Source organism: Dipodomys spectabilis, unplaced genomic scaffold, assembly GCF_019054845.1.
Source record: "Dipodomys spectabilis isolate Male_0828 unplaced genomic scaffold, ASM1905484v1 ptg000266l, whole genome shotgun sequence".
Classification (NCBI taxonomy): domain Eukaryota; kingdom Metazoa; phylum Chordata; class Mammalia; order Rodentia; family Heteromyidae; genus Dipodomys; species Dipodomys spectabilis.
In genome coordinates this window covers 5,652,581-5,677,542 of record NW_024870943.1, presented here as the reverse complement: position 1 = coordinate 5,677,542, position 24,962 = coordinate 5,652,581, and the positions used below count along the sequence as shown (strand labels likewise).

At 58.7% G+C, this 24,962-nt stretch overlaps 2 protein-coding genes and 1 long non-coding RNA gene across 4 annotated transcripts in view; all 3 read left to right on the top strand.

Moving 5' to 3' along the window:
• The window catches only part of Bicra (BRD4 interacting chromatin remodeling complex associated protein), a 34,873-nt gene extending 29,190 nt beyond the window's left edge, over positions 1–5,683 (top strand). Inside the window, 10 exon segments of the mRNA XM_042700456.1 lie at positions 276–716; positions 718–906; positions 1,038–1,215; positions 1,329–1,438; positions 2,273–2,334; positions 2,733–2,881; positions 3,085–3,179; positions 3,338–3,440; positions 4,142–4,688; positions 4,690–5,683. Coding sequence (XP_042556390.1) covers positions 276–716; positions 718–906; positions 1,038–1,215; positions 1,329–1,438; positions 2,273–2,334; positions 2,733–2,881; positions 3,085–3,179; positions 3,338–3,440; positions 4,142–4,688; positions 4,690–5,131 — 2,316 coding nt within the window. The 3' untranslated portion in view covers positions 5,132–5,683.
• Ehd2 (EH domain containing 2) lies at positions 2,901–24,622 on the top strand. Of its 2 annotated transcripts, none has more exons than XM_042700455.1 (6): positions 2,901–2,905; positions 10,501–10,925; positions 11,453–11,550; positions 16,092–16,504; positions 21,568–21,732; positions 23,102–24,622. In XM_042700455.1, exons 2-6 carry the CDS (start codon positions 10,522–10,524, stop codon positions 23,651–23,653), a joined length of 1,632 nt encoding a protein of 543 aa, XP_042556389.1. In that variant the 5' UTR covers positions 2,901–2,905; positions 10,501–10,521; the 3' UTR covers positions 23,654–24,622. The 2 variants fall into 2 exon arrangements, with proteins under 2 accessions (XP_042556389.1, XP_042556388.1); XM_042700454.1 differs by lacking the exon at positions 2,901–2,905 and adding an exon at positions 7,453–7,470.
• LOC122125822 lies at positions 11,567–11,946 on the top strand. The gene is made up of 3 exons (XR_006150782.1): positions 11,567–11,640; positions 11,679–11,712; positions 11,926–11,946. It is a non-coding gene; the product is annotated as an uncharacterized LOC122125822 (long non-coding RNA).
• Positions 24,623–24,962: the final 340 nt, after the last annotated feature.

The window sequence follows — 24,962 nt, the reverse complement described above, 5'->3', positions numbered from 1 at the left end:
CCCGGCCCCCCAAATCCTGCTAGCTCGCCTTCTACTGCGGGGAGGGGTGCAGTGGGGCGGAAGTGGGGAGACCGGTGGACAGACTCATGTGGGATGGAGGGCAGGATGGGGTGCGGGGCAAAGCGGGGAAGAGGGAAGGGGCTTCAGCAGGGCCCATCCTCAGAACAGAGGCCTGCAGAGAGGGGGGCTCCGGGCAGGGTGCCAGGGGAACCCCGACTGTTGGGGCAGTGGGAGAGGAGGCTGGGCTGACCTGCTCTTCCTCTCCCCCTGCCCAGATCCCAGCTGCAGCTCCGCCGAAGGGCCCGGGCCCCGCCTCCTCCCCCTCACTACCTCACCAGGCCCCCCTGGGAGACAGCCCCCACCTACCCTCCCCGCACCCTGCCCGGCCCCCCTCCCGGCCCCCCTCCCGGCCCCACTCCCGCCCCCCCTCCCAGCCCCAGAGCTCGTCCCGCCCCCCCTCCGAGCCAGCCCTGCACCCCTGCCCCCCACCCCAGGCGCCCCCCACCCTGCCTGGCATCTTTGTGATCCAGAACCAGCTGAGTGCCCCCCTGCCCACCAGCACCCCAGTCCCCCCTGCGCCTGGCCCCCCGCAGCCTCCTCTGCGTCCCCCGTCCCAGCCTCCCGAGGGGCCCCCAGCCCCCCACCTTGCCCCAGCCTCCACCACCTCCACCGCGGCCGCCTCCTCTGAGCCACCCACCAGGTTGCCAGCCCCGACGCTACCCCGACTTCCAGCTCCAGTTCCCCCCTGGTCAGGGCCCCCACAAGTCCCCCACACCCCCTCCGACTCTTCACCTGGTCTCCGAGCCCACAGCGCTGCCCCCACCGCCTCCTCGGACCTTCCAAATGGTGACCGCCCCCTTCCCAGCGCTGCCCCAATCCAAGGCTCTCCTGGAGAGATTCCACCAGGTAACAGGGGCAGGGAGGACCGGGGCCCTGCCCCCATGTGTACACAGTTCTTTCTCTGCCCAGGACCCCTGACCATGCCCACTGCCTGCCAGCCCAAGCCCCACACCTCTTGCCCACCTGTCTTTCCTCAGGTACCATCTGGGATCATTCTCCAGAACAAGACTGGGGGAGCCCCTACCACCCCGCAGACCTCCACCAGCCTAGGGCCCCTGACCAGCACCCCTGCCTCCGTGCTGGTCAGTGGGCAAGCCCCACCTGGGACCCCTGCTACCCGCCACCGCCAGCCACACCTCAACCCCGGCACCCATGGCCGCAGGTAGGGGAGGTGAAGGGACTGGGGAAAAGGGGGAGGTGGGCTTGATGGGGTGAGGAGGGACCTTCACACCAATGACCCTGGCCGCTCTCTCCCTTGCCCATCCCAGGCCTCCCTCCTCTGCTTCCTGCCGAGAGCAAAGCTTTTGCCAGCAACCTCCCAGGCCTGGGTGTGGCCAAGGCCACTGCTTCCGGGCCAGGGAAGACCTCCGTGCTGCAGGTATGGGGGGCTCGGGCTAGGGAGGAGGGCGTACCAGTAATGAACTCAAAAGGGAAACGGGCTGGAAGGATGGAGTTAACGGTACCCAGTGCCAGGCAGAGGCAGCCAAGACACACGAGAGCCAGACAGGGACAGCAAGGGGCAGGCAGGACCACCCAGGCAGCTGGCTGGTACCGAGATGTCTGGTGACAATGTGAGATGCCCCAGGACAGGAGCAGGTGACACTGGGGGGCATAGACAGGGTCAAGACCACAGGGTGGCTGGGCACCAGCGGCTCACACCTGTCATCATAGCTACTCAAGAGACAGACCTGAGGATTGTGGTTCGAAGCTAGCCCAGACAGAAAAAAAAGTCCCTAAGACTCTTACCTCTAATTTAACCAGCAAAAAGCTGGAAGTGGGACTGTGGCTGAAGTGGTAGAGTGTCAGCCTTGCACAGAAAAGCGAAAGGACAGGACCTGGACATGAGTTCAAGCCCCAGAAGCGCCCCCCCCATTTACACAGGTCCTTTATAATTTGAGCCATACGCCCAGTTCTTTTTTTGCTTACTTTTCTGATAGGATCTTGAATTTTTTTTGCCCAAGCTGGCCTTGAACCACCATCCTCTCCTGTGCCTTCCCTTCTGGGATTACAGGGTTGTGTGTGACCCTTGCTGCTGTATGTCCCCGTCCCCCCCCCCCCCCCCCCCGCAGGGCTCTGGCTTTCTCTGTGTGCACATGTAATTAGCTCACCTTAGTTATTCCAAGGGAACCCAATCCACAGCTGGGGCCGGGCTGGAGCGGAGGACCCCCCCCCCCCCCCCCCAGCAGTCACTGGTCTCTCTCCTTCCTCCCAGTATGAGAGCAAGATGAGCAGCCTGAAGAAGCCGCCCCCGCTGCAGCCCAGCAAGGAGGCCTGGTGAGTGAGTGAGATAGTGGCAGAGAAGGGGTGGGGAGGTCTGGGGTATGGAGGACCCCTCCCCCCTCCCCGCTGGAGTATGAAATAGCAGGGAGAGGAGAGAAAAATCTTAGATGCAAAGTTGGGGGGGATGTTCTTCCCCCACCTGGTGGGAGACAGAATTGCATGGAGTCCAGCCTCCTATTTCTTTTCCTGCTTTGGGTTGCTCTGGGCAGGAGCACCTCTCTGGGTCTCAGTTTCCTCTTTGATAACCCAGGGGTGCAGGTGGCAGCTGCCGACTTTGTCCTGTTGGCACATGCTCCTTTCCCCTTGCAGTGTCCAGCTTGGGGCTGGAGGCTGGGGCCTGGGATGGGGTCCTCACCCCACTCTGTGATCTCTACCCCTTGCCCTGCCCCCAGTTTCCTGGAGCATTTGCACAAACATCAAGGATCCGTCCTGCATCCCGACTACAAGACGGCCTTCCCGTCCTTCGAGGACGCCCTGCATCGCCTCCTGCCCTACCACGTCTACCAGGGTACCCTGCCCTCCCCCAGTGACTACCACAGAGGTGAGGCTCCCCACCAGTGTCCCTGTGCCCTCCCCGCCCCCAGCTTTGGGACTGGCACTGGGTGTGTGGGGGGGGGGGGCGGTAAAGCCTGGGCACACCTGGCTGCACATGCGTACTTGTGGCTTGTGCTGCGCGTGCGCATTCGTGGGCCCTCCATACGCACACATCTGACCTCGGGCCTTGCTGGCTCTTCCTCCTGGTAGTGGACGAGGAATTCGAGACAGTGTCCACGCAGCTGCTGAAACGCACCCAGGCCATGCTGAATAAATACCGGCTCCTACTCCTGGAGGAGTCCCGGGTAGGGTCCCCATCTCCCCCTCACCTGGGAGGGAGGATGGAGGGGAGACCACAGGCCTGGACTCAGGACAGACAGCAAGAGCCCACCTGGACCTCCAGGCTGGACGCCTCGCTCCCTTCCCCATCCTCACTCTTTTCTCTTCCTCCCCCCCACCCCAGAGGGTGAGCCCCTCAGCAGAGATGGTTATGATCGACCGCATGTTCATTCAGGAGGAGAAGACCACCCTAGCCTTGGACAAGCAGCTGGCCAAGGAGAAGCCAGGTGAGAGGCAAGGCGGGCGAGGCACCCCAGATGCCCTCTGTGAGAAGCAAGAGGGTGATGCAACCCAAAACATGCCCCTGTGAAAGCTGAGTGGGCGCTGCACCCCAAATCCCTCTGTGAAGGGAGAGGGTGTGACCCCTCCCCCCACAGAGTTGGGGGCGCCTGGCTCTGCCTCCCTTGGCCACCAGGTGGTGCCAGAGCCCTGTCCAAGAAATGAGAGCAGGCCTGGGTGGGCAGGCAAGGTGTTATGCCTCCATGGCACCATTCTCCATACTTGTCGGGTGTTGCCACCCTGAAAAAGAGCCCTCAAGTGTTTCCTCCCAGTGTCTCGAGTGCCCACCCTGGTCTGCAGGAGGCAGGTGGGGGAGGGGAGGTTAGAAGAGCATCGCCAGGCTATACCTCAACTACCCTGGTTCAAATCCCAGCCCTCTGGGCACTGGCTGGGTGAGCTGGGCTGTCAGATGCTCTCTCAAGCAGCTGGGATTACAGGCGCACCCTGCCAGGCCCATGCTCTTCCAGTTCTCTGGGACCCCTCACCGGGTCGTGGCTCGGGGCGCTCTTGGGGGTTAGGGGGAGCCCTGTGTGCCCAGGTTCTTGCCGAAGCCAGGTCCAGCGTGCACCTGGCAGGCCGCGAGGGTGGGGTGGGGGGTCCCCTCAGCCAGCCCTCCTGAGCGTGTGGATTTTCCTCCCCGGCCTCGCAGACGAGTACGTGTCTTCCTCGCGGCCCCCGGGCCTCGCCATCTCAGCCCCGACTTCGTCCTTGTCCTCCGAGGGCCACCGGCCCCCGCCCGCCGCCTCGGCCCCCGCCCCGGCGCAGCCCCCTGCGCACCCGCCCACCAAGCTGGTGATCCGGCACGGGGGCGCGGGCGGCTCCCCATCGGTGACCTGGGCGCGGGCCTCGGGCTCGCTGGACGCCGACGAGGACGGCCCCATGCCCTCCCGCAACCGGCCGCCCATCAAGACCTACGAGGCCCGCAGCCGCATCGGCCTCAAGCTGAAGATCAAGCAGGAGGCCGGGCTCAGCAAGGTGGTGCACAACACCGCGCTGGACCCAGTGCACCAGCCGCCGCCCCCGCCCCCGCCCCCACCCCCGCCGGGCCCGGGCCGCGCGCCCGAGCCCCCGCCCGCCTTGCAGGTCAACGGCACCGCCGACCACCCGCCGCCCGCGCCCCGCAAGCCCGCGGGGCCGCCCGCGCCCTGCCCGCGCCTGCCGCTGCGCAAGACCTACCGGGAGAACGTGGGCGGCCCCGCGCCCCCCCGCGCCCGCCAAGGTGGACGAGGCCACCAGCGGCCTGATCCGCGAGCTGGCCGCCGTGGAGGACGAGCTGTACCAGCGCGTGCTGAAGGGCGGCGAGCCGGGGGCGGGGCCGGGGGCGGGGCCGGCGCCCGCGCACGCGCAGCCCGAGCCCGCCTGGGAGCCGCCCCCGCTGCCCCCCAGCAAGCGCCGCAAGTCCGAGTCCCCGGACGTGGACCAGGCCAGCTTCTCCAGCGACAGCCCGCAGGACGACGCGCTCACCGAGCACCTGCAGAGCGCCATCGACAGCATCCTCAACCTCCAGCAGGCGCCGGGCCGCGCCGCCACCGCCGCCGCCTTCCCCGCGCCGCACGCGGGCCCCGCGCCCGCCTCCCCCGCGCCCTTCCCGCCCTCCAGCCACAACGGAGGCCTGGGCGCCAGGACGTTGAACAGATAACACCGGCTCCTCCCCAGCCTTCCGGGGGGAGGCGCAGCCCGGACACCCCGACCCCTCCTCGCCTAAGTTATTTGAGTCACAAAGGCCTCTCCCCTTCCCCCCACCCCACGCCTCCCGTGTTCGCGGCTGGGGGGCCCTGGGCACGCGCGCGTGACCCGGAGCTGGGCAGGGCCTCAGACCCGCCAGGCCTCTCCTGCTCCACCCCCCGGCCGCGAGACAAAACACAGCGTGTCCCCACGCGTGCGCGCGTCCACCCGTGTCCGTGTCGCTCTGTGCGCGTGCACGCGCGCATGCGCGCACGCGGTCCCGTCCCGCGCAGCCCGAGCCGCAGCAAGACGTGGGGTCCCACCCCCACCCCCCAGCCCGGGCTTCCCTTCTCTCCCCACATCCAGCCGCCCCGCGCCACGTTTTGAAATCTCGGAGAGAAAACTAGTACTGTAAGATAAACTTTTTTGTACTGTATTTATTGTGCATAACGATTTTTTTAAGAGGAGAATTCTGTACATTTAGAACTCTTGTAAATTAAAAGCCGATCCTTTTTTTAAAACTGTACTCCCGCCCCTCCGGCCCTGTTGTTTCTTGGCGGGGACGTGGGGAGGGCATTCCCGTCCCTGCCTACCGGGTGGGGAGCAGGGCCCTCCGAGCAAGCAGCTCCTGCTCCATGGGGGGGGGCTGTCTGCAGGGCATGGGGAAGGCGCCCCAAGGGGCCAGGTCAGACCTTGCACTCCGTCATGCTTGCCAGGCATCTGTCTGCCCATATCAATCACTTTGCATAGCAAAACGCGGGAAGTAGCTCCTGGCCTAGCTGCTCGGGATCAGGGTGCTGGCTGCTTTTTATCTTAATATGGGCGTCCAGCTTGCTTCACACGTACTGTGGTTAAAAACGCTTACTTTATATTACGATATAGCCTCCCAACATCCACATGTTTCAAACTATGCACTGAGCCAACCACTGAGGAAAAGTACAGAAGGAATCCCTTTGCCCAGCTTCTCAGGAGGCTGAGATCTAGCTGAATGATTGGGATTTGAGACAGGAAGGCACTCCATCTCTAGTTAACCAGAAAAAAGCTAGACTGGATACATGGCTCAAGTGGTAGAGCAACAGCTTTGAGTAAAAAAGCAGAACAAGGCTGGTGCCAGTGGCTCACAGCTGTAATCCTAGCTACTCAGGAGGCTGAGATCGGAAGCCTGGGCAGGAAAGTCTAGGAGACTTCTCTCCAATAAACCACCAGAAAACCAGAAGTGATGCTGTGGCTCTAAGTGGTAGAGGGCTAGCCTTGAGTGAAAAAGCTCAGGTACAGCCCTGAGTTCAAGCTCCATGATCTACAAAGAAAAAAAGTTGCGCTATGTCCTGAATTCAAGCCCTGGTACCAGTTCATAAATAAATGAAAACAGCCAGGCTCCGGTGGCTTACACTTGTAATCCTAGCTAGTCAGAAGGCTGAGATCTGAGGATCGTGCTTCAAAGCTGGCCCAGGCAGGAAAGTCCATGAGACTCTTATCTCCAATAAACCACCAGAAAACCGGAAGTGGCACTATGGCTCAAGAGGTAGCGGGCTGGTCTTGAGCTGAAGAGCTGAGGGACAGCGCCCAGGCCCAGAGTTCAAGCCCCATGACCAACAAATAAATATGTGCAGAATGGATTGGGTAACCAGTGCCAGGAAAGAAATGGTCAGGGGTTGGGGAAGGGGTGCTTTACAGAGGAGTGAGGAAAACAGAGATTCAAGGAAGTTTACCAGCAGGGAAACAGGTACAACTCCTCTGTTTCGTCGTCTTTTTGGCAGCATTGCTGAGAACTGAACTTTGTCAAAGCCTGGCATTTGCCAGCTAAGTGCTCTACCACTAGTCTTGAACTTGGGTTCCTCCTGCCTCATTCAGCCTCCAGGGTACTATAATTTCAGACATGTGCTACCACCCCTGGATCAATTATTAACTCTTAGTATTGGGAGGTTGGTGGATGGCCCAGTGCTCAAGGAGGGAGCAGAACCGACTTCACCCTACGCTTCCCTAAGTGGCCACCAGAGGGGGGACGCGGGAGGCCGGGCCCGGGGCCCGGGCTGGGTTGGATGCTCTGGTCCCATGTAGCCGTCCAGGAGCGCGCGAGGCCCGGCTCGCTGCGCTGGAGCCGTGTGGCCGCCGGGGGGCGCGCGAGGCCGGGGCCCGGGCCGGGTCGGGGGCGCCGCGCCCGCCCAGTCCCGCCCCACCCCGCCCGCCCTCCCAGCGGACCGCGCCCGCTGCCCGCGCTCGCTCCGCACTGCGCTCCCCGCGCTCCTGACGCCCGCCAGGCCCGGCCGCGCCGCGCCCGACCGTGATCCCCGCCGCCGCCTGCGCCGCGACCCCGTGAGTGCTCCGCGCCCCGTCCCGGGACCCCTGCTCCCCAAGCTACGACAGTGCTCCCCAAACCCAGCGCCCCCCAAGCTCCTCGGCCCCTCCAGCCCCCCCCCCCAGTTTGTCCCAGACGAGGTGCCCTCCCCGCCACCACCTCCACCTCCGCCTCCTGCAGTGCTCCGGCCCCTCGGGCTGCCCCGCACCCCGCCCCTGGCCTGCGCCTCCTTCGCGAACCCCCATTCCCAGCCACTCTGCCTCAGTTGTGCTACCTCTGGCTAGCGGAGTCCCAGGGCTGGATGCTTCCCCCTCTCCCCACCCCCGTGTGCCCCCTCTCCCCCACCCCTCATATGCCCTCCTCTCCCCACCCCTGTGTGCCCCCCTCTCCCCAGCCCTGTGTGCTCCCCTCTCCCCACCCCCGTGTGCCCCCTCTCCCCACCTCCGTGTGCCCCCTCTCCCCACCCCTGTGTGCCCCCCTCTCCCCACCCCTGTGTGCGCCCCTCTCCCCAGCCCTGTGTGCGCCCCTCTCCCACCCCCTTGTGCCCCCCTCTCCCCCATCCCCATGTGCTGGCCTGCTCTTCCCCTGTCCCTGGCTCTCAGCAGCCTCTTGCTAAAGAGTTTGCAAAGATCCCTGCGAAGAGCCAGCGTGCGAGACAGGTCCACGGGAAAGAAATAAAAAGCCAGTTTGCATGGAGCTGGGAAGGTAGCTCAGTGGTAGAGCACTTGCCTTGCATGCTCGAGGCCCTGGGTTCGATTCCTCAGCACCACATAAGAAAAAAGTCGGAAGTGGCGCTGTGGCTCAAGTGGTAGAGTGCTAGCTTTGAGCTGAAGAGCTGAGGGACAGCGTTCAGGCCCCACAACCGGACCCCCGCCCCCCCCAAAAAAAAAAAACAAAGCCAGTTTGCAGTGTTTTCTTGAGGATCACTAAAATTATAAGCATGGAGATGAGGGAGGGAGGGAGAGAAACACAGAGATGATGAGTAAAAGGAGCTACAGAGGCTGAACAGCAGAGATAGATGGTAGGTAGATAGGTGTTAGACAGATACACATAGATGATAAGATAATAAGAATGATGTCCAGACCAACAATCAGATAGATAGATCAGATGATGATCAGAGACTGACTAGCCGGGCACTGGTGCTCAACACCAGTAGTCCTAGCTACTCAGGAAGCTAAGATCCAAGGATCCAGGTTCAAAGCCAGCCCAGGTAGGAAAGACTGTGATTCTCTTATCTCCAATAAACCACCAGAAAAAGCTGGAAGTGGCACTGTGGCTTACGTGGTAAAGCGTTAGTCTTGAGCAAAATGGAGCTTAGGGACAGTGCCCAGGCCCAGAGTTCAAGCCCCACGACCAACCAAAAAAGAAAAGAAAAGAAAAGAAAAACCAGACTGACAGGTGATAATTTAGATAGTTGATGAGAGACAAATGGATATAGAGATAGATAGATAGATAGATAGATAGAAAAATCTGACACAGAGGTGCTGGGAAGCTGGCTCAATGGTAGAGTGCTTGTCTTGCATGTATGAGGCCTTGGGTTCAATTCCTCAGCACCACATAAGCAGAAAAAGCCAGAAGTGGTGCTATGGCTCATGTGGCACAGCACTAGCCTTGAACTGAAAAGCTGAGGGACAGCGCCCAGGCCCAGAGTTCAGGCCCCAGGACAGACCAAAAAAAAAAAAAATCTGACAGATAAGACAGATGATAGACCTACAGTAGGTCTGGGGGGAAGTAGGACAGTAATAGAGATAGAGCTGTAGTAGTGCTGTAGTAGAGCTGTAGCAGGGCTATAGTAGAGCTGTAGTAGTGTTGTAATGGTGCTGTAGTAGGGCTGTAGTAGAGCTGCAGTAGGGCTGTAGTAGTGTTGTAATGGTTCTGTAATAGAGCTGTAGTAGAGCTGTAGTAGGGCTGTAGAGATCCTACTTTGGTGGTGATGCTCCCTGCTCCTGGGTGGCGATGGGCCCTCTCCCTGACTCGTTCTGAGGATGGGTGTCCAGCTTAGCAATCTTGGGCGAGCGACTTTTTCTGTGTTTCCAACAGTTCCTTGCCAGGCGAGCTGAACTGTTGTCTGCTTTACAGTGATGATTAACATTGCATTTGCCTGTCTTGATAATGTCTGATGATCTCAGCACCCACAGCCTCTCACACTCCCCTGGCCCTTAGCACATTTTGCCACGCTGACATCTCTGTCCTTACTGAAGCACCCCAAAAGTCAGCCGTGCTTCGACCTTTTTTTTTTTCTTCTGGTTGAATGTGGGACTTGAACTCTGGGCCTCGGCGCTGTCCCTCAGCTCTTCAGCTTAAGGGGAGCGCTCTACCGATTGAGCCACAGCACCACTTCCGGTTTTCTAGTGGTTTATTGGAGATGAGAGTCTCACAGACTTTCCTGCCCCGGCTGGCTTTGAATTGCGATCCTCAAACCTCAGCCTCCTGAGTAGCTAGGATTACAGGCCTGAGCCACTGCCTAATGTTGTGCAAGCATTGTTAACTGTTTAGTGCCCAGGTCCCCCACTGGGGGGTGGGGTGGGAGCCATTGGTCTCTGTGTTCATTTCTGGGCCCGCAGCTTGTGAAGTAGGGAATGAATAGATTGCAGTGAGAATTGATCCATGGCAGGAATAGATGGACTGGGGAGATGGGTGTGTGTGTGTGTCTGTCTGTCTGTCTGCGTTCCTTCCAGAAGGTTCCCTCTCACCCACACCTACCCTCCTCCAGATTCCCCTTCTTTTTTTATTTTTTTATTTTCGGGTCCGGTCGTGGGGCCTGAACTCTGGGCCTGGGCACTGTCCCTCAGCTCTTCGGCTCAAGGCTAGTGCTCTACCACTTAGGCCACAGTGCCACTTCCAGCTTTTTTTCTTTTTGCCTTTGTGGTGCTGAGGAATCGAACCCTGGGCCTCATGCATGCAAGGCAAGCGCTCTACCACTGAGCCACCTTCCCAGCCCCAGATTCCCCTTCTTGAGCCATACCCTAGATGGATTTGTCCCTTCCCATCCACTTCATCTCCCTCCCTCCCATTCTGCCCCCCACTCATGTCCTCTCCTCCCACAGACAGCCGTCCAGTGGTCCGTCATGTTCAGCTGGCTGAAACGGGGCGGGGCCCGCGGCCAGCAGCCCGAGGCAATCCGCACAGTGACCTCCGCCCTCAAGGAGTTGTACAGGACCAAGCTGTTGCCCCTGGAGGAGCAGTACCGCTTCGGGGCTTTCCACTCGCCTGCCCTCGAGGATGCCGACTTCGACGGCAAGCCCATGGTGCTGGTGGCCGGCCAGTACAGCACGGGCAAAACCAGCTTCATCCAGTACCTGCTGGAGCAGGAGGTACCTGGCTCCCGAGTGGGGCCCGAACCCACCACGGATTGCTTCGTGGCTGTGATGCACGGGGAGACGGAGGGCACTGTGCCCGGTAACGCCCTGGTGGTAGACCCGGACAAGCCCTTCCGGAAGCTCAACCCCTTTGGGAACACCTTCCTCAACAGGTGTGGTTGGCTGCCAATGAGGAGGGGTACCCTGGCACCCCGACTCTGCCTCTCTACTGTGCAGCGCCAGCTCCCCCCTCTGTCTGCCTGGTTCTTCTTCCTCCTCTTCTGCTGTCAGCCAGGTTGCCCCGTCCTGACTCGGCTGCTGGTGTGCTGGGCACACTCAGAGAAGTGACTGACCGTCTCTGTGCCTCTCCTGCTCCTCTGGGACGTCCAAGGGATGGCTTCCGCCGCGGGCTCTGGCTTCCTTTCATTTCACATAGTCTGATTTTTGTTGTTGGTTGTTTGTTTGAGTGCGACACGTCCTTGCTGAGTAGTCCGGCTGTCTGGCCTCCACCTCCTCTGAGTTGCTGGGATTACAGGCGTGCACCGCCATGCCCTCCTGGAACTGTGTTTTGTTTTTTTTTTAATGGATCCATTTCTCTTCCTGACTGTCCATCTCTCCAGCTCCTCGGGTTCTCTGCACTTTCTCTCTCCTGCTCCCCTCCCCCCTTCCTGCACTCACCCCTCACCTTGCTGCTCCCCAGGTTCATGTGCGCCCAGCTCCCCAACCAGGTCCTGGAGAGCATAAGTATCATCGACACCCCGGGCATTCTGTCAGGCGCCAAACAGAGAGTGAGCCGCGGTGAGTGAAGGCCTAGCCCAGGGTCTGAGGGAGGAGGCTGGGGCCTGGACCCCTGGGTCTGAGGGAGGAGGCTGGGGCCTGGACCCCTGGGTCTGAGGATGGATGCCAGGTCTGAAGGCAAAGACAAGGTCTGAGGGAGGAGGCTGGGGCCTGGACCCCTGGGTTGGGTCTGAGAGAGGAAGCTGAGGCCTGGACCCTTGGGTCTGAGGGAGGAGGCTGAGGCTTGGACCCCTGGGTTTGAGGATGGATGCCAAGTCTGAAGGCAAAGACCAGGTTTGAGGGAGAAGGCTGGGGCTTGGACTCCTGGGTCTGAGGGAGAGGGCTGAGGCCTAGATCCCTGGGTCTGAGGGAGGGGGCTGGGGCCTGGACCCCTAGGTCTGAGGGAGGAGGCTGGGGCCTGGACTCCCGGGTCTGAGGGAGGAGGCTGGGGCCTCCCCTGGTCCTGTCCCCTGGGCCAGGCAGGTTGAGCCCGGGAGGCCGGGTTTCCCTGGGGGTGGGGAGGGAGGCTTGGCGGCACACGTGTGTGCAGGCCCAGGCCGCATGTCTGGGCGGGCCGAGGGTGGAAGGGAGCCCAGGAAGAGACAGGGAGACCTCAGGGACAGGGGCAGGCCTGGCTCTCAGCAGCCTGCGAGCAGAGCCAGCGCAGGGAGGCCTGGGCCTCGCCAGCTCCTGGCTCGGGCCTGGGCCACAGATGGGGCTGCGAGGGGCAGGAGGGGGGATCTGGGTGGGGGCCAAGGCCCGGCCTGGAATTTATAAACAGCTGTGCAGGGGGAGGGGGGGGGAATTCCAGAGGGAGCCGGCTCCACCCCTGCGGGGCCTGCCCGACCCAGCTCTGCTGACACCCTTCCCCTCCCGGCCTGGGTTCTCCACCACCTGCCCCTTCCCACCCTGTGGCCTGGCCAACCCAACTCCTCCTCCTCAGCCCCTTGCCTTCCCTCCCCCCCATGCCCTGCCCCCAGCCTCAGGCTCCGCCCACAGGCTCCTTCTCAGTGTCTCCTTGCCTCTTGCAGCCCTTGGCTGGCCCCGCCCCTCCCTGGCCCCGCCCCCTCCCTAATCAGCTTTGCCTCCGCCTCTCACCATATAGCCCCGCCCTCAACTCTCTGGCCCCGCCCAATGCATTTTTAGTCTCTGGCCCCGCCCACCCGAAGCCATCTGGTCCCGCCCATCTCCCTGGAGTCAAACTGGAGCAAAGGAACAGGCAGTAGAGCAGAGGGGAGCCTGAGTTTGGCGGGATGCGGGTCCAGGGTAGTGGTGCTCCTGCCCCCCCCCTGCCATCCCCCTCCCCTCTCCCCCCTCCCCCCCCCCCCCCCCCCCCCCCCCGCCGAGGGCAGCAGGAGGGAGGGCGGCAGAGGAAGAGCTCTGTGCGCGTGTCTGGCGTGTGGGATTGTGTGTCTGCAGTGAACCTTTGTGAACTGAGAGTTCAAAGCCAGGCTGGCCATGTGGCCAAGCCCTGACTCAAAAAACAGAATATGTGCATGAAAAAGCAAAGCACAACGAAACGATTTTCGAGGTGTCTGCTCTGGAGTTTGAACTGGGGGCTTTGGGCTTGCCAGGCAGGCGGGCTAGAACTCGGGCCACGCCCCCATTCGACCACGCCCACCCACGATGTGCGTCACCGGGTGGCCACGCCCATTTCAGTCCCGCCCCTGCTTTGCTGGGTCCTTTTTTTGTGGGCACCTCGAACCTCCTGATGTAGGATTTACAGATGTAAGTCCCCACTCCCAGCTTGAATATATGATTGGTGCTACTGGGATTTGAACTCAGGGTCTGTGCTCTGCCACTTGAGTCACGCCCCCAGGCCTTTTTGCTTTAATTTTTAAGGTTGGGTCTCACACAGACCTGGCCCGGCCTGACCCTGGTCCTCCTACTTCTACCTCCCAAGTAGCTGGGATTACACATAGGAATCACCACGTCTGCCTATTTATTATTATTTTGGGGCTTTTTTGAGACAGGGCATGTCACCCAGGCTGGGCTGGATCTCAGCTGAGCTCTGCCACTGTGGGCTTGTAACACTAGAGTAAGCCACCTCACCTCTCGGTGCTTGCTCCAGGGCTGGAGAGTGGGGTAGAGCGGGCCTCCTAGCTCTTTAGAAGGGTTGTTAGTTACACCATGAAACACACATAGTGTGGTTCAGCATATAGTAGGTGCTGTGAGCATGCTAACCAGGACTGTTTTTCTTGGCCCAGTGTCTCCTAGTCTGTCCCTGCCACGTCTTCATTCCATGGCTGATTCAACCCCCTGCCCTCCTTCCCTCCCTGTCCCAGGAGACACTCTTTTCCAGGCCTCTGTGTGTGTGTGTGTGTGTGTGTGTGTGTGTGTGCGTGCAAGCTGGGAACGTACAGGGAGGCCCAGCTGCCGTCCTTCCAGTGATCTGCCTTCCTCACCACCACCTTGCCCCAACAATGCCCCAAGTCCCCCCATCCCTCCTGCTTCCTCCCAGGCAGAATTAGGCCTTCATCCTCTCACACCTGTTTCCTCATCTGGAAAATGAGGTAGCAGAGTTCCTGGCTGCTTGCTGGTGCCCAGCAGATTCAACAAGTCAGTCTACGTGGCTGGGGATGGGAGGAGTTTCAGGGGGTCCCCTCTTGTCATCTGCTTCCAGGAAGCCCTCCCTGCCCCTTCCCCAGGGTAGGTCAGTCTCCTGGGAACCTAGCCTCCCATTCCAAGCTGACCCCTCTGGAAATGTCTATGTACACTCCCCAAGGATTGCTGTCCTAGAAGCATGGGGGGGGGGGGGTAGTTGTTCTTTTCATAGTTTTCTTTGTTTTTTTTGTGTGTGATTTTTTTTTTCTTTTGTCAGTCATGGGACTTGAACTTGGATCCTGGGCAATGTTCCTGAGCTTTTTCCCTTATAGGTGTCTATCACTTTGAGCCACAGCGCCACTTCTGGTTTTCTAGTGGTTCATTGGAGATAAGAGTCTTGCAGATTTTCCTGCCCAGGCTGGCTTTGAACTGTGATCATCACATCTCAGCCTCCCGAGTAGCTAGGATTACAGGCGTGAGCCACCAGCGCCCAGCTCCTTTTCACAGTTTTCTTGAGGTCTTAATCCATCTTGCCCTGAAGCAGCCTCAGTTTCCAGTTAAGTGCCAAGCACTTTACCTGCATCCGCTCACTTGCACCCTTGAATGGCACCTGTGAGACAGGTCCTGTCCTCACCTCCAGAAGAGGACACAAATTCAGAGAGGCTAATTGACTTAACTAAAGGTCACACAGCTAATGGGGACAGAGCAGGATTCAAACCCAGGTCTTCTTAACTGTCAGATGGTAGAGCGAGGCCTCTCTGCTTTCCCATGCTCTGCTAGTTGGTGAATGAGTTAGTGAATGCCTAGCCCAGTAGGGAGAAGTGAATGAAGCTCATGGGTGGAGACAGGAATGAAGGAAGAAATGAGTGAGCAGAGAGCCAGCACTTCCACTCTGTCTGTGTTGACTCCAGGATTTAAGACAGAGCTTGAAGCAGAAAGGACTCAGGAAACAGATTGAAAAAAAAAAAAAAAGTGTCACAGGGGGAGGGGAACAGGAGAAGAGTAGCATGGTGGCTCACTCCTGTAATCCCAGCTACTCAGGAGGCTGAGATATGGGGATGGTTGTTCAAAGCCAGCCCAGGCAGGAAAGTCCTTGAGACTCATCTCCAATTAACTACCCAAAAAAATCTGGAAGTGGAGCTGTGGCTTAAGTGGTAGAGGACCAGCCTTGAAGGAAAAAACTTCAGGGACAAACTGGACACCAGTGGCTCACACCTGTAATCCCAGCTACTCAGGAGACTGAGATCTGAGGCTCGAGGTTCAAAACCAGCTCAGCAGGAAAGTCCATGAAACTTTTTATTTTTCCTTTTCTTTTTTGTCAGTTGTGGGGCTCTACCACTTGAGCCATAGTGCCATTTCCCCATGAGACTCTTAACTCCAACAAACTACCCAGAAAAAAAAAAGCCAGACGTGGGCTGGGAAGGTGGCTCAGTGGTAGCGCACTTGCCTTGTATGTGTGAGGCCCTGGGTTCGATTCCTCACCATAAGCAAAAAAGAAAAAAGCAGGAAGTGGCGCTGTGGCTCAAGTGGTAGAGCTCTAACCTTGAGCTGAAGAGCTGAGGGACAGCACCCAGGCCCAGAGTTCAGGCCCCAGGATCGGACCAAAAAAAAAAAAAAAGCCAGACGTGGCGCTGTGGCTCCAGTAGTAGAACACTAGCCTTGAGCACAAAGAGGCTCAGGAACTGAGTTCAAGCCCCAGGACTGACATTAATAATGACAATCACAACAAACTAATTAATCAAATTAAAGACGTGAACTGTGACCCTTTGCCAGGGAATCTGACTTGGGGGGGGGGTCCTGGAGAGGGGCCCTGGTGACAGGGGCGTTTAGGGAGGGAGGGGTCAGGATACAGGGGAGGGGCTCCTTGAAACGCTTGGTAGTTATTGGGGCTTACAAGCCACGCCCCACGTGTAACCACGCCCCCAGCGGCCACGCCCACACAGCCACACACCCCCAGCGGCGCTGTGGTATTTGACAGGCCAGTCCTGGGGCTTGAACTCTGTTCTGCTCCGTCCCAGGCTATGACTTCCCGGCCGTGCTGCGCTGGTTCGCTGAGCGCGTGGACCTCATCGTCCTGCTGTTCGACGCGCACAAGCTGGAGATCTCGGATGAGTTCTCCGAGGCCATCGGCGCCCTGCGGGGCCACGAGGACAAGATCCGCGTGGTGCTCAACAAGGCCGACATGGTGGAGACGCAGCAGCTCATGCGCGTCTACGGCGCGCTCATGTGGGCCCTGGGCAAGGTGGTGGGCACGCCCGAGGTGCTGCGCGTCTACATCGGCTCCTTCTGGTCCCAGCCGCTCCTGGTGCCCGACAACCGGCGGCTCTTCGAGCTGGAGGAGCAGGATCTCTTCCGGGACATCCAGGGCCTGCCGCGCCACGCGGCGCTGCGCAAGCTCAACGACCTGGTGAAGCGGGCCCGGCTAGTGCGGGTGAGCAGGCCGGGGGGGCGGGGGGGGGGGGGGGGGGGACTCTCCCCTCATCCCCTCCAAACGCAGGGCCTTACTGTGTCTCCCCCCCAACTGGTGTCCTTCCCTTACTCCATTCCTTCTTCTCTTCCCTCGTCTCTCACTCTTTGCCCATCGTTCTCCATTTTGCTACCCAGGGTCTACCCCAAGACCTTTGCACATGCCATTTACTTTCTCACCTTCCTCTTGCCTCCTGGCTATTCCCGATTTATTCCGAACCTCTAAAGGAAGGTCTCCCTCTGCCTTCTTTTATTATTTCAGTCAGTGTGTGTGCTAGTACTGCAGCTTGAACTCAGGGCCTGGGCACTAGCTTTTAGCTTTTCTGATCAAAGCTGGTGTACTACCACTTGAGCCACAGCTCCACTTCCTGGTTTTGAAGCTTCACTGGAGATAAGAGGCTCTTGGATTTTGCTGTCCAGGCTGGCTTTGAGCCCTGATCCTCAGATCTCAGCTTTCTGAGTAGCTAGGGTGACCGGCACACACCTTTTGATGCACTTGTAATTCCTTCTTTTCACGGTGGTAGTTTTCTCCAGCATCCTCATTGCCTGGTCATGGGTCAGCCGGGTCAGCCATACATCACGACTGGTCAGCTCATACTTAAACCACACAGACCCAGGATTTTGGAGTCCTTCAAGCCTGTGCTCCCAGCAGCTGGGACAGAATTGCTCTGCAAATATTTACAGGAGGGATCTCACTAGAAAAGCTGGCACTTAACAAAGTCTCCTCTGTGCCCAGGCCCCCGCTTGGTAGTCCTAGGGACGTGGAACCCAGAGCAATTCTACTGCACCCCAGGTCCCATTCCAAGATGAGGACAGGACAGCGCGGTGGGTCAGGAGCTAGGTGGGGTCCTCTGGCCCTGGGGAAATCAGGGAGGGTGCTTGGAAGAGAATACACGAGGGAAACTGACCGAGGAGCCGGTGTCTGACAGTCTAGGACTGGGGGGAGTGGGGGAGGCGGTGGTAGGAGTCAGGCCCTGGGACCTTGTGCAAAAAACTACAGAGAGGAGGGAGAGAGAGACAGGGAGAGAAGGAAGGAGAGAGGGAGAGGGAGGCATTGCTTACAGGCCTTGTTGTAAGAACGATTTTGGAGGCCAAATTCAACATTTCCACAGGAGGCCGCCAGGGTGGAGGTGGGGCAGGAAGCCAGGAGGCCTAGAAGGTTCCAGGGGGAGCGGTGTTGGTCCAGGAGCTTGCTTACAGGGGTGACTCAGAGCCGCACCCTGCTGCAGGAATCCCCCCTACCATGCGGCGAGGGGGGGCTCCCTCTCAAGCCCAGGCCTCAGGGGTCCTCTTTCTCTCCTTTGCCCAGGCCTGGGGGTTCCCCTATCCCTGTCCTGCCCAGGCGTCCGGTCTTCCCCCGCCCCCCCCCAGTCTCTCCCCCGTCCAGGCCTCAGGTCCTCCCCCTCTTCTCTTCCCTGTCCAGTGTCTGTCCTGTCTTTATCCCCCTAGGTCCCCTGGGGAAGTAGAGGCCCGAGCTGCAGCCCCAGGCACCGGGACACCTGGAGCCCCCCGCCAGGCAGGAGGCGGCTCCGGAAACCGGGACAAACCCCGGAGCCCGCCCCGCGCCCTCACGCCCGGCCCCGGGCCGCCCACGAGCCTTATCTCTTCCCGACACCTTCCCCCGCTTCCTCCCTGGAAAAGCCATCAGCGCCCTCCCGCCTGCTTTCCCCATGACCACGCCCCCAGTTCCTATTGGCCCGTTAGGAGGCCCCGCCCAGCACACCGGGACACATCCCGTTCATTGGCTTCTCTGGCCACACCCTCCCGTAGGTTTGTCCTGCAGGTTCAGCCCCCCGGGGTCCCTCAGAGCAATCAAGACTCAGAATTCAGGGTCAGCTGTGACCAAACTTACCCAACACACCCCGCACAGAGGATTCAGCCACACTTAGTCGGTCCCTAACCCTTTACCATCCTCCATGCTTTGCAACGGGACTGGGTGATGACCTAACTTCATGCCTCAGTTTCCCCACCCATGCAGGGCAAGGTGTGACTGACTCCACTGGCTTTGCTCAGTGGTGGAGGTCATTAAATGAAGGCTTCTAGGATTCTTTCTTTCTTTCATCAGTCGTGGGACTTGAACTCTGGGCCTGGGCACTGTCCCTCAGCTCTTCAGCTCAAGCCTAGTGCTCTACCACTTGAGCCACAGCACCACTTCCGGTTTTCTGGTGGTTCATTGGAGATAAGAGTCTCACGGACTTTTCCTGCCCGGGCTGGCTTTGAACTGTGATCCTCAGATCTCAGCCTCCTGAGTAGCTAAGATTACAGGCATGAGCCACCAGTACCCAGCTAAGGATTCTAGGGTTTTGTGGTATTTGCTGCCAAGCTTTCAGGTGGGTCTGATTCTAAAGGGGTCCAAGTGCCCCCGAACTCCAGACAGAACCTATACCTGACCAGGCCCCAGGCGCTACAGCCAAGAATCATCGCTTTTCTCTAAAATAATATTTTACTGGGAAATGAGACATTTAAAAATGACTCAATCCAAAGGGAGCTCAGTGAGGGACTAAGGGACTGTTTTACGAGGAGGGGGCAGGGAATGGGTGAACTGAGGGGGGGAGGTTCTAGTGTCAGGGTGTCCAGGCAGAGAACAATGCACCAAGGCCCTGGGGCCACCAGGAACCTGCTTGTTGGAACAGGAGCCCCGTGTGGCAGGCGGAGGGTGGAGGAGGTGATTCAGAATGAGCCGGGGCTGCCAACATGTTTAACATTCTAAACCTATGATGCTTTCAAAAATATCTTTAACAGCTGTTTAGATTGAACTCTTAAGAGGATCTCAAGGGAAAGCATTCATGCTCTGTCAAAGGTGCTTCCTCCTTCCCCACCTCTCTAGCCCTCAGATTCTGTGCTAAGTAATAACTCTCTAAGTACTTTCTCACGTACTTCTTTCCAAACAAGTTCTTTCTTGGGGAGTGGGGGCCAGGGCTGGATCCTACATTGCTTGCCCAGCACATCCAAAGCCTTCCAGTCATTTACAGGGCTGGGGGAGGGAACCCAGGACCTTTGCAGGTGCTAGACAAGCGCTCTACCACTGAGCCCCCCCATCTGTAAGTCTAATTCTATTTTCTTTTTTATGAGCGTGCGTAATCACTGAGCTTCCTGTACAGAGTGGCCAGCATTCATTTGGATGAGAGCAGAGTAATTCATTTAGTGAGATTGTAGCTCAGAGGTTTCTAAGTTCAGGGGTTTATCCCACCAGTGTTTCCTGAGAGCCTGCTGTGCCAGGACTGGGAACAGAGGAAACCCACAAGGTCCCAGGGCCCCCCTGGGGCTCATATTCTGATGGTGAGACCCTTAAGTACAAAAGCCGATAAAAACAATGAGTTAAGGTAAATTGCAAGGAAGATAAAGGTGAAGATATAAAATACTAGATCTATGGTAGCAGTCAGGGCATTTATTTTGTGGAGATGAAGTAGCCAGCTTCAGGGAGATCAGGATAGAGTTCCAAGCAGAGCAAGGGGTACAGGCAAAGGACCTGGGGTAGGGGAAAGGTTAGCATGCTGGAGGTTAGCCAAGGAAATTTGGCAAGGAAAGATGGGGCAGGAGATGCAGGGTAAAGTTGCAGGAGGTAAATCCTATGGGCAGTAGTGTGGAAATCCCAGCACTCTAGAAGCTGAGGTTAGGAGGGTTGAGAGTTCCAAGCTAGTGTGTGCTACATAGCGGGTGTGGTGGTGCATCTCTGTAATCCCAGTTAGTCAGGAGGCTGAGTCAGGAAGATTGGGGGAGTTTGAGGCCAACCTGAGGGAAAGTCAGTGACAAACTGTCTTCAAAACAAAATATGAGGGCTAGGAAGGTGGCTCAGTGGTAGAGTGCTGGCCAGCATGCATGAAGCCCTGGGTTTGATTCCTCAGTACCACATACACAGAAAAAGTCAGAAGTGGTGCTGTGGCTCAATTGGTAGAGTGCTAACCTTGAGCACAGAGAGGCTCAGAGACAGTTCCTTCTTTCTTTCTTTCCTTCCTTTCGTTTTCTCTTTCTTTTTTTCTCTCTCCCTCCCTTCCTTCCTTCCTCCCTTCCTTTCCTTCTTTTTGCCAGTTCTGAGGCTTGAACTCAGGGCCTGGGCACCGTCCCTGGGCTTCTTTTTACTCAAGGCTAGTACTCTACCACTTGAGCCACAGCACCACATCTGGCTTTTTCTGTGTATGCGAGACTGAGGAATTGAACCCAGGGCTTCATGCATGCTAGGCAAGCACTCTACCACTAAGCCACATTCCCGCATTCGCAGCCTGAGACTCTTTTTTTTTTTAATGGTTTTTCCTTTTTTTATTTTATTAATTTTCTTTGTATGTGGAACCAAGGAATCGAACCTAAGGCTTCATGCATATTAGGCAAGCACTCTACCACTAAGCCACATTCCCTGCCCCAGACTCTTACCTCTAATTAAGCATCAAAAAGCCAGAAGTGGAGCTGAAGCTCAAGTGGTTGAGCACTAACCAGCCTTGAGCAAAGTAAGTAATGGTGCCCAGGCCTTGAGTTTAAGCCCCAGTACTCTCTCTCTCTCCCCCTCTCTCTCTCTCTCTCACACACACACAGTACAAATCAAAGGGCTGAGGGCGTGGCTCAGCAGCTCAGGGCCATCTGCACAGGCCATGGGTGCAACCATAGCAAGTCCAGATTTCTGGTCAGGGTGACAGAGCTGGGGGGGGGCGGTGGAGGGGATGGGAAGGGCTCAGGAGGAGGAGGTGGCAGCTGGCCCTGAATTCCAGGCCAGGTCTCAGAGGAGATGGAGCTGAGTTGGGAATGTGGGTGGGCCCGGAGCTGGGTCTCCAGCTTGGAGAGGGGCCCCTGGTATGCAGAGTGAACTGCTTGGGGAGGCGTGGCCTAATCTGAGGGCGTGGAGAAAGCCAGAGTAGGCATGGTTTAATGGTGAGGGGTGTGGTCTATGTGACCTCAAGAACCCAGGCTGAGCCCTCCCTACTCACAGTGGGGCTGTCCCCTTAAGCGCTCCCCCCTCCCCCAACTTCCTAGAAATGCAGATTCCAGGCTCTGCCCAGTTGGACCTGGCTCAGGTGCCCATGCCTCTCCCTCCCGCAGGTTCATGCCTACATCATCAGCTACCTGAAGAAAGAGATGCCCTCCGTGTTTGGGAAGGAGAACAAGAAGAAGCAGCTGATCCTCAAGCTGCCCGTCATCTTTGCCAAGATTCAGCTGGAGCATCATATCTCCCCTGGAGATTTCCCTGACTGCCAGAAAATGCAGGTTTGAGGCTTCCCCCCTGACACACACACAGTGAAAAGTACTTCCTGCAAAAAGGTCCACCAGAGCCTGGTTGGGTGACTTTCCATAGTGGAGTGGATGGAAAAACCATAGGAAAAGCTTCAGTTTCTTCATCTGGGTATAGTGGGGAACACCTGCGGTCCTGGCACTCAGGAGGTCCAGGCAGGAGGGCCAGCTTGGGCTACCTGTCAAGATCCTGTCTCAAGAAATGTCAGCGTCAGCCCCACACTGTGTCTCCAGCCTGTAATACCAGCTGCTCAGGAGGCTGAGATCCAGAGGACCAAGGTTGGAAACCAACCCAGGCAGAAAAGTCTTGGAGATTTCTGTCTCCAAAATAAACAGCCAAAAACCTGGACTAAGCCAGCCGCTGGTGGCACACACCTTTCATCCTAGCTACTCAGAAGGCTGAGATCTGAGGATCACAGTTCAAAGCCAATCCAGGCAGGAAAGTCCATGAGACTCTATTTCCAATGAACCATCAGAAAACTGGAAGTGGGGGCTGGGAAGGTAGCTCAGCGGTAGGTAGAGTGCATGCCTTGCAAGCATGAGGCCCTGGGTTCGATTCCTCAGCACCACATAAACAGAAAAAGCCGGAAGTGGCGCTGTGGCTCAAGTGGTAGAGCGCTAGCCTTGAGCTGAAGAGCTGAGGGACAGCGCCCAGGCCCAGAGTTCAGGCCCCACGACCGACAAAAAAGAAAGAAAAAGAAAACTGGAAGTGGTACTGTGGCTCAAGTGGTAGAATGCTAACCTTGAGCTGAAGAGTTCAAGGGCAGCACCCAGGCCCAGAGCTCAAGCCCCATAATTTACAAAAACCAAGCAAAAAAAAACCCCCAAAACCCCAAGCCAGGCGCTGGTGGCTCACGCCTGTAATCCTAGCTACTCAGGAGGCTGAGATCTGAGGATTGTGGTTCAAAGCCAGCCCGGGCAGGAGAGACCGTGAGACTCCTATCTCCAATAAACCACCAGAAAACGGGAAGTGGCGCTGTAGCTCAAGTGGTAGAGCGCTCGCCTTGAGCTGAAGAGCTGAGGGACAGCGCCCAGGCCCAGAGTTCAAGCCCCATGACCGACAAAAAACAAAACAAAACCCCAAACAACAACAAAACCCCAAACCTCTCCTTCCCTGGGCTGGCTTTCAACCTTGATCCTCAGATATCAGCCTCCTGAGTAGCTGGGATTACAGGTGTGAACACCAAGGCCCGGAGGCATGCTTTATTCAGGTCTCTTTGATCATGGTAGCTAAGGTGGAAACCAAGACCCAGAGAGGGGAGACCACTTGCTCCCGGACACCCAGCAGGTATGGGTGGCGCGGAGATGGACCCCTGATGTGCTGGTGTCTGTCCCCTGGCTGCAGGAGCTCCTGATGGCCCATGACTTCACCAAGTTCCACTCTCTGAAGCCGAAGCTGCTGGAGGCCCTGGACGAGATGCTGACGAAGGACATCGCCAGGCTGATGCCGCTGCTGCGGCAGGAGGAGCTGGAGAGTGTGGACGCCGGTGTGCAGGGCGGCGCGTTCGAGGGCACCCACATGGGGCCCTTCGTGGAGCGGGGGCCGGATGAGGCGCTGGAGACCGGCGAGGAAGGCTCAGATGATGAGGCCGAGTGGGTGGTGACCAAGGACAAGTCCAAGTACGACGAGATCTTCTACAACCTGGCCCCGGCCGACGGCAAGCTGAGCGGCTCCAAAGCCAAGACCTGGATGGTGGGCACCAAGCTGCCCAACTCGGTGCTGGGGCGCATCTGGAAGCTGAGCGACGTGGACCGCGACGGCATGCTGGACGACGAGGAGTTTGCTCTGGCCAGCCACCTCATCGAGGCCAAGCTGGAGGGCCACGGGCTGCCCGCCAACCTACCCCGCCGCCTCGTGCCACCGTCCAAGAGGCGCCACAAGGGCTCGGCGGAGTGAGCCGGCCCGCCTAGGGCCTGCGGGCACCCCCACCAACCCTGTGGGGGTGCCCCCGGGCCCAGCCGGCCACCTGCTAACCCCTACCTTGGCCCACACGCGCTCTGCCTGCCTGCAATGCCCAGCTGTCAGGACTCGGGGGAGGGGGAAAGGGCTCCTCCTTGCTCCTTGAAACTCTACTGAAAGCATTTTGTGGGGACCAGACGTCCCTCTGCACCCTCTGGGGTCCCCTATTAAGGGACATAGCACCGACTCACCTGGTGACCCCAACACGGACCCCGTGTCGCTCCTCATAAGCGAGCAGCCTATGGTTGAAATGACCCTCAACCCCCATTTCTGTCTTTTCTCCGCCATCATTACACCCTTAGGTGTGAGGGGTAAGGGGGGGGGGACGACAGTCCCTCCTCAGTCCCCCCCCCCATCCATTCTCTCCCCACCTTGTTTTTTGGGGGGAGAGGAGGCAGAGCTGGGACCCCGCCCTCCACGCACCCCGCTCCCACATCACTAGAGGTCGCCCCCACCCCACAAGCCCACGTGGGTTATTTCTGCCCCCTTCCTTCCTCAGCTTCCCCGGTTCTAGACCCGGCACCAGCCACCTCCCCCCCTCCCCCCACGTCGCGACATGTTCCCACGGTGGCCCCCTCTGGACATGACAGCTCCGAGCTTCACTGCAGCCCGGATTTTCAGGGATGTCATGGGAAAGGGGGATGGGTTCTTGGTGCTACAGCCCCTCCCTCCCTAAGGGGACCCCCCCCACACGCCTCTCTGTGCCTTCACTACCTACTAAGCGTGCTTGACCCAGGTTGGGGGCCCAGTGAACAAGATGGGCAACAGCAACAAAAACCCAGCTGCCTCCTCCAGGCTGCCCACCAGAGTTTCTGGTCCACTGTCCACCCCTACCCATGTCTGGGGACCTGGAGACCCAAGCCTGTGCCCCCCACACACCGCAAATAAAGCCGAGGCTTTCTTCTCCCTGGGTCTTCAGGTTGTCAGCGTGGACCCCTGCTCCCTGGGGGAAGGGGTGCTCTGGGTGGGGCCTTGGAATGGGGGGGGCCCTAGGGGTTCACAGGGCTGGGCTCTGTGACTCAATGCAAACGGGGCTGGGTGACTCAGGTCTGGGCTGGGGGCCAGGGCAGCATATTTTCCGAAGAAAAGTTACTCCAGGGGAGGGGGAGGGCTCCCCTCTCTGCTATCCCCTGGGACACCCAGTCCCTCCCTCTCTCCTGCCTCCTCCAGCATGCCTTGGGGCCTGGGAACAGAGTGGGGGGGGGGTGAGGAGGGGAGCTGGCAGCCATCTGCTGGCCAGCCTAGC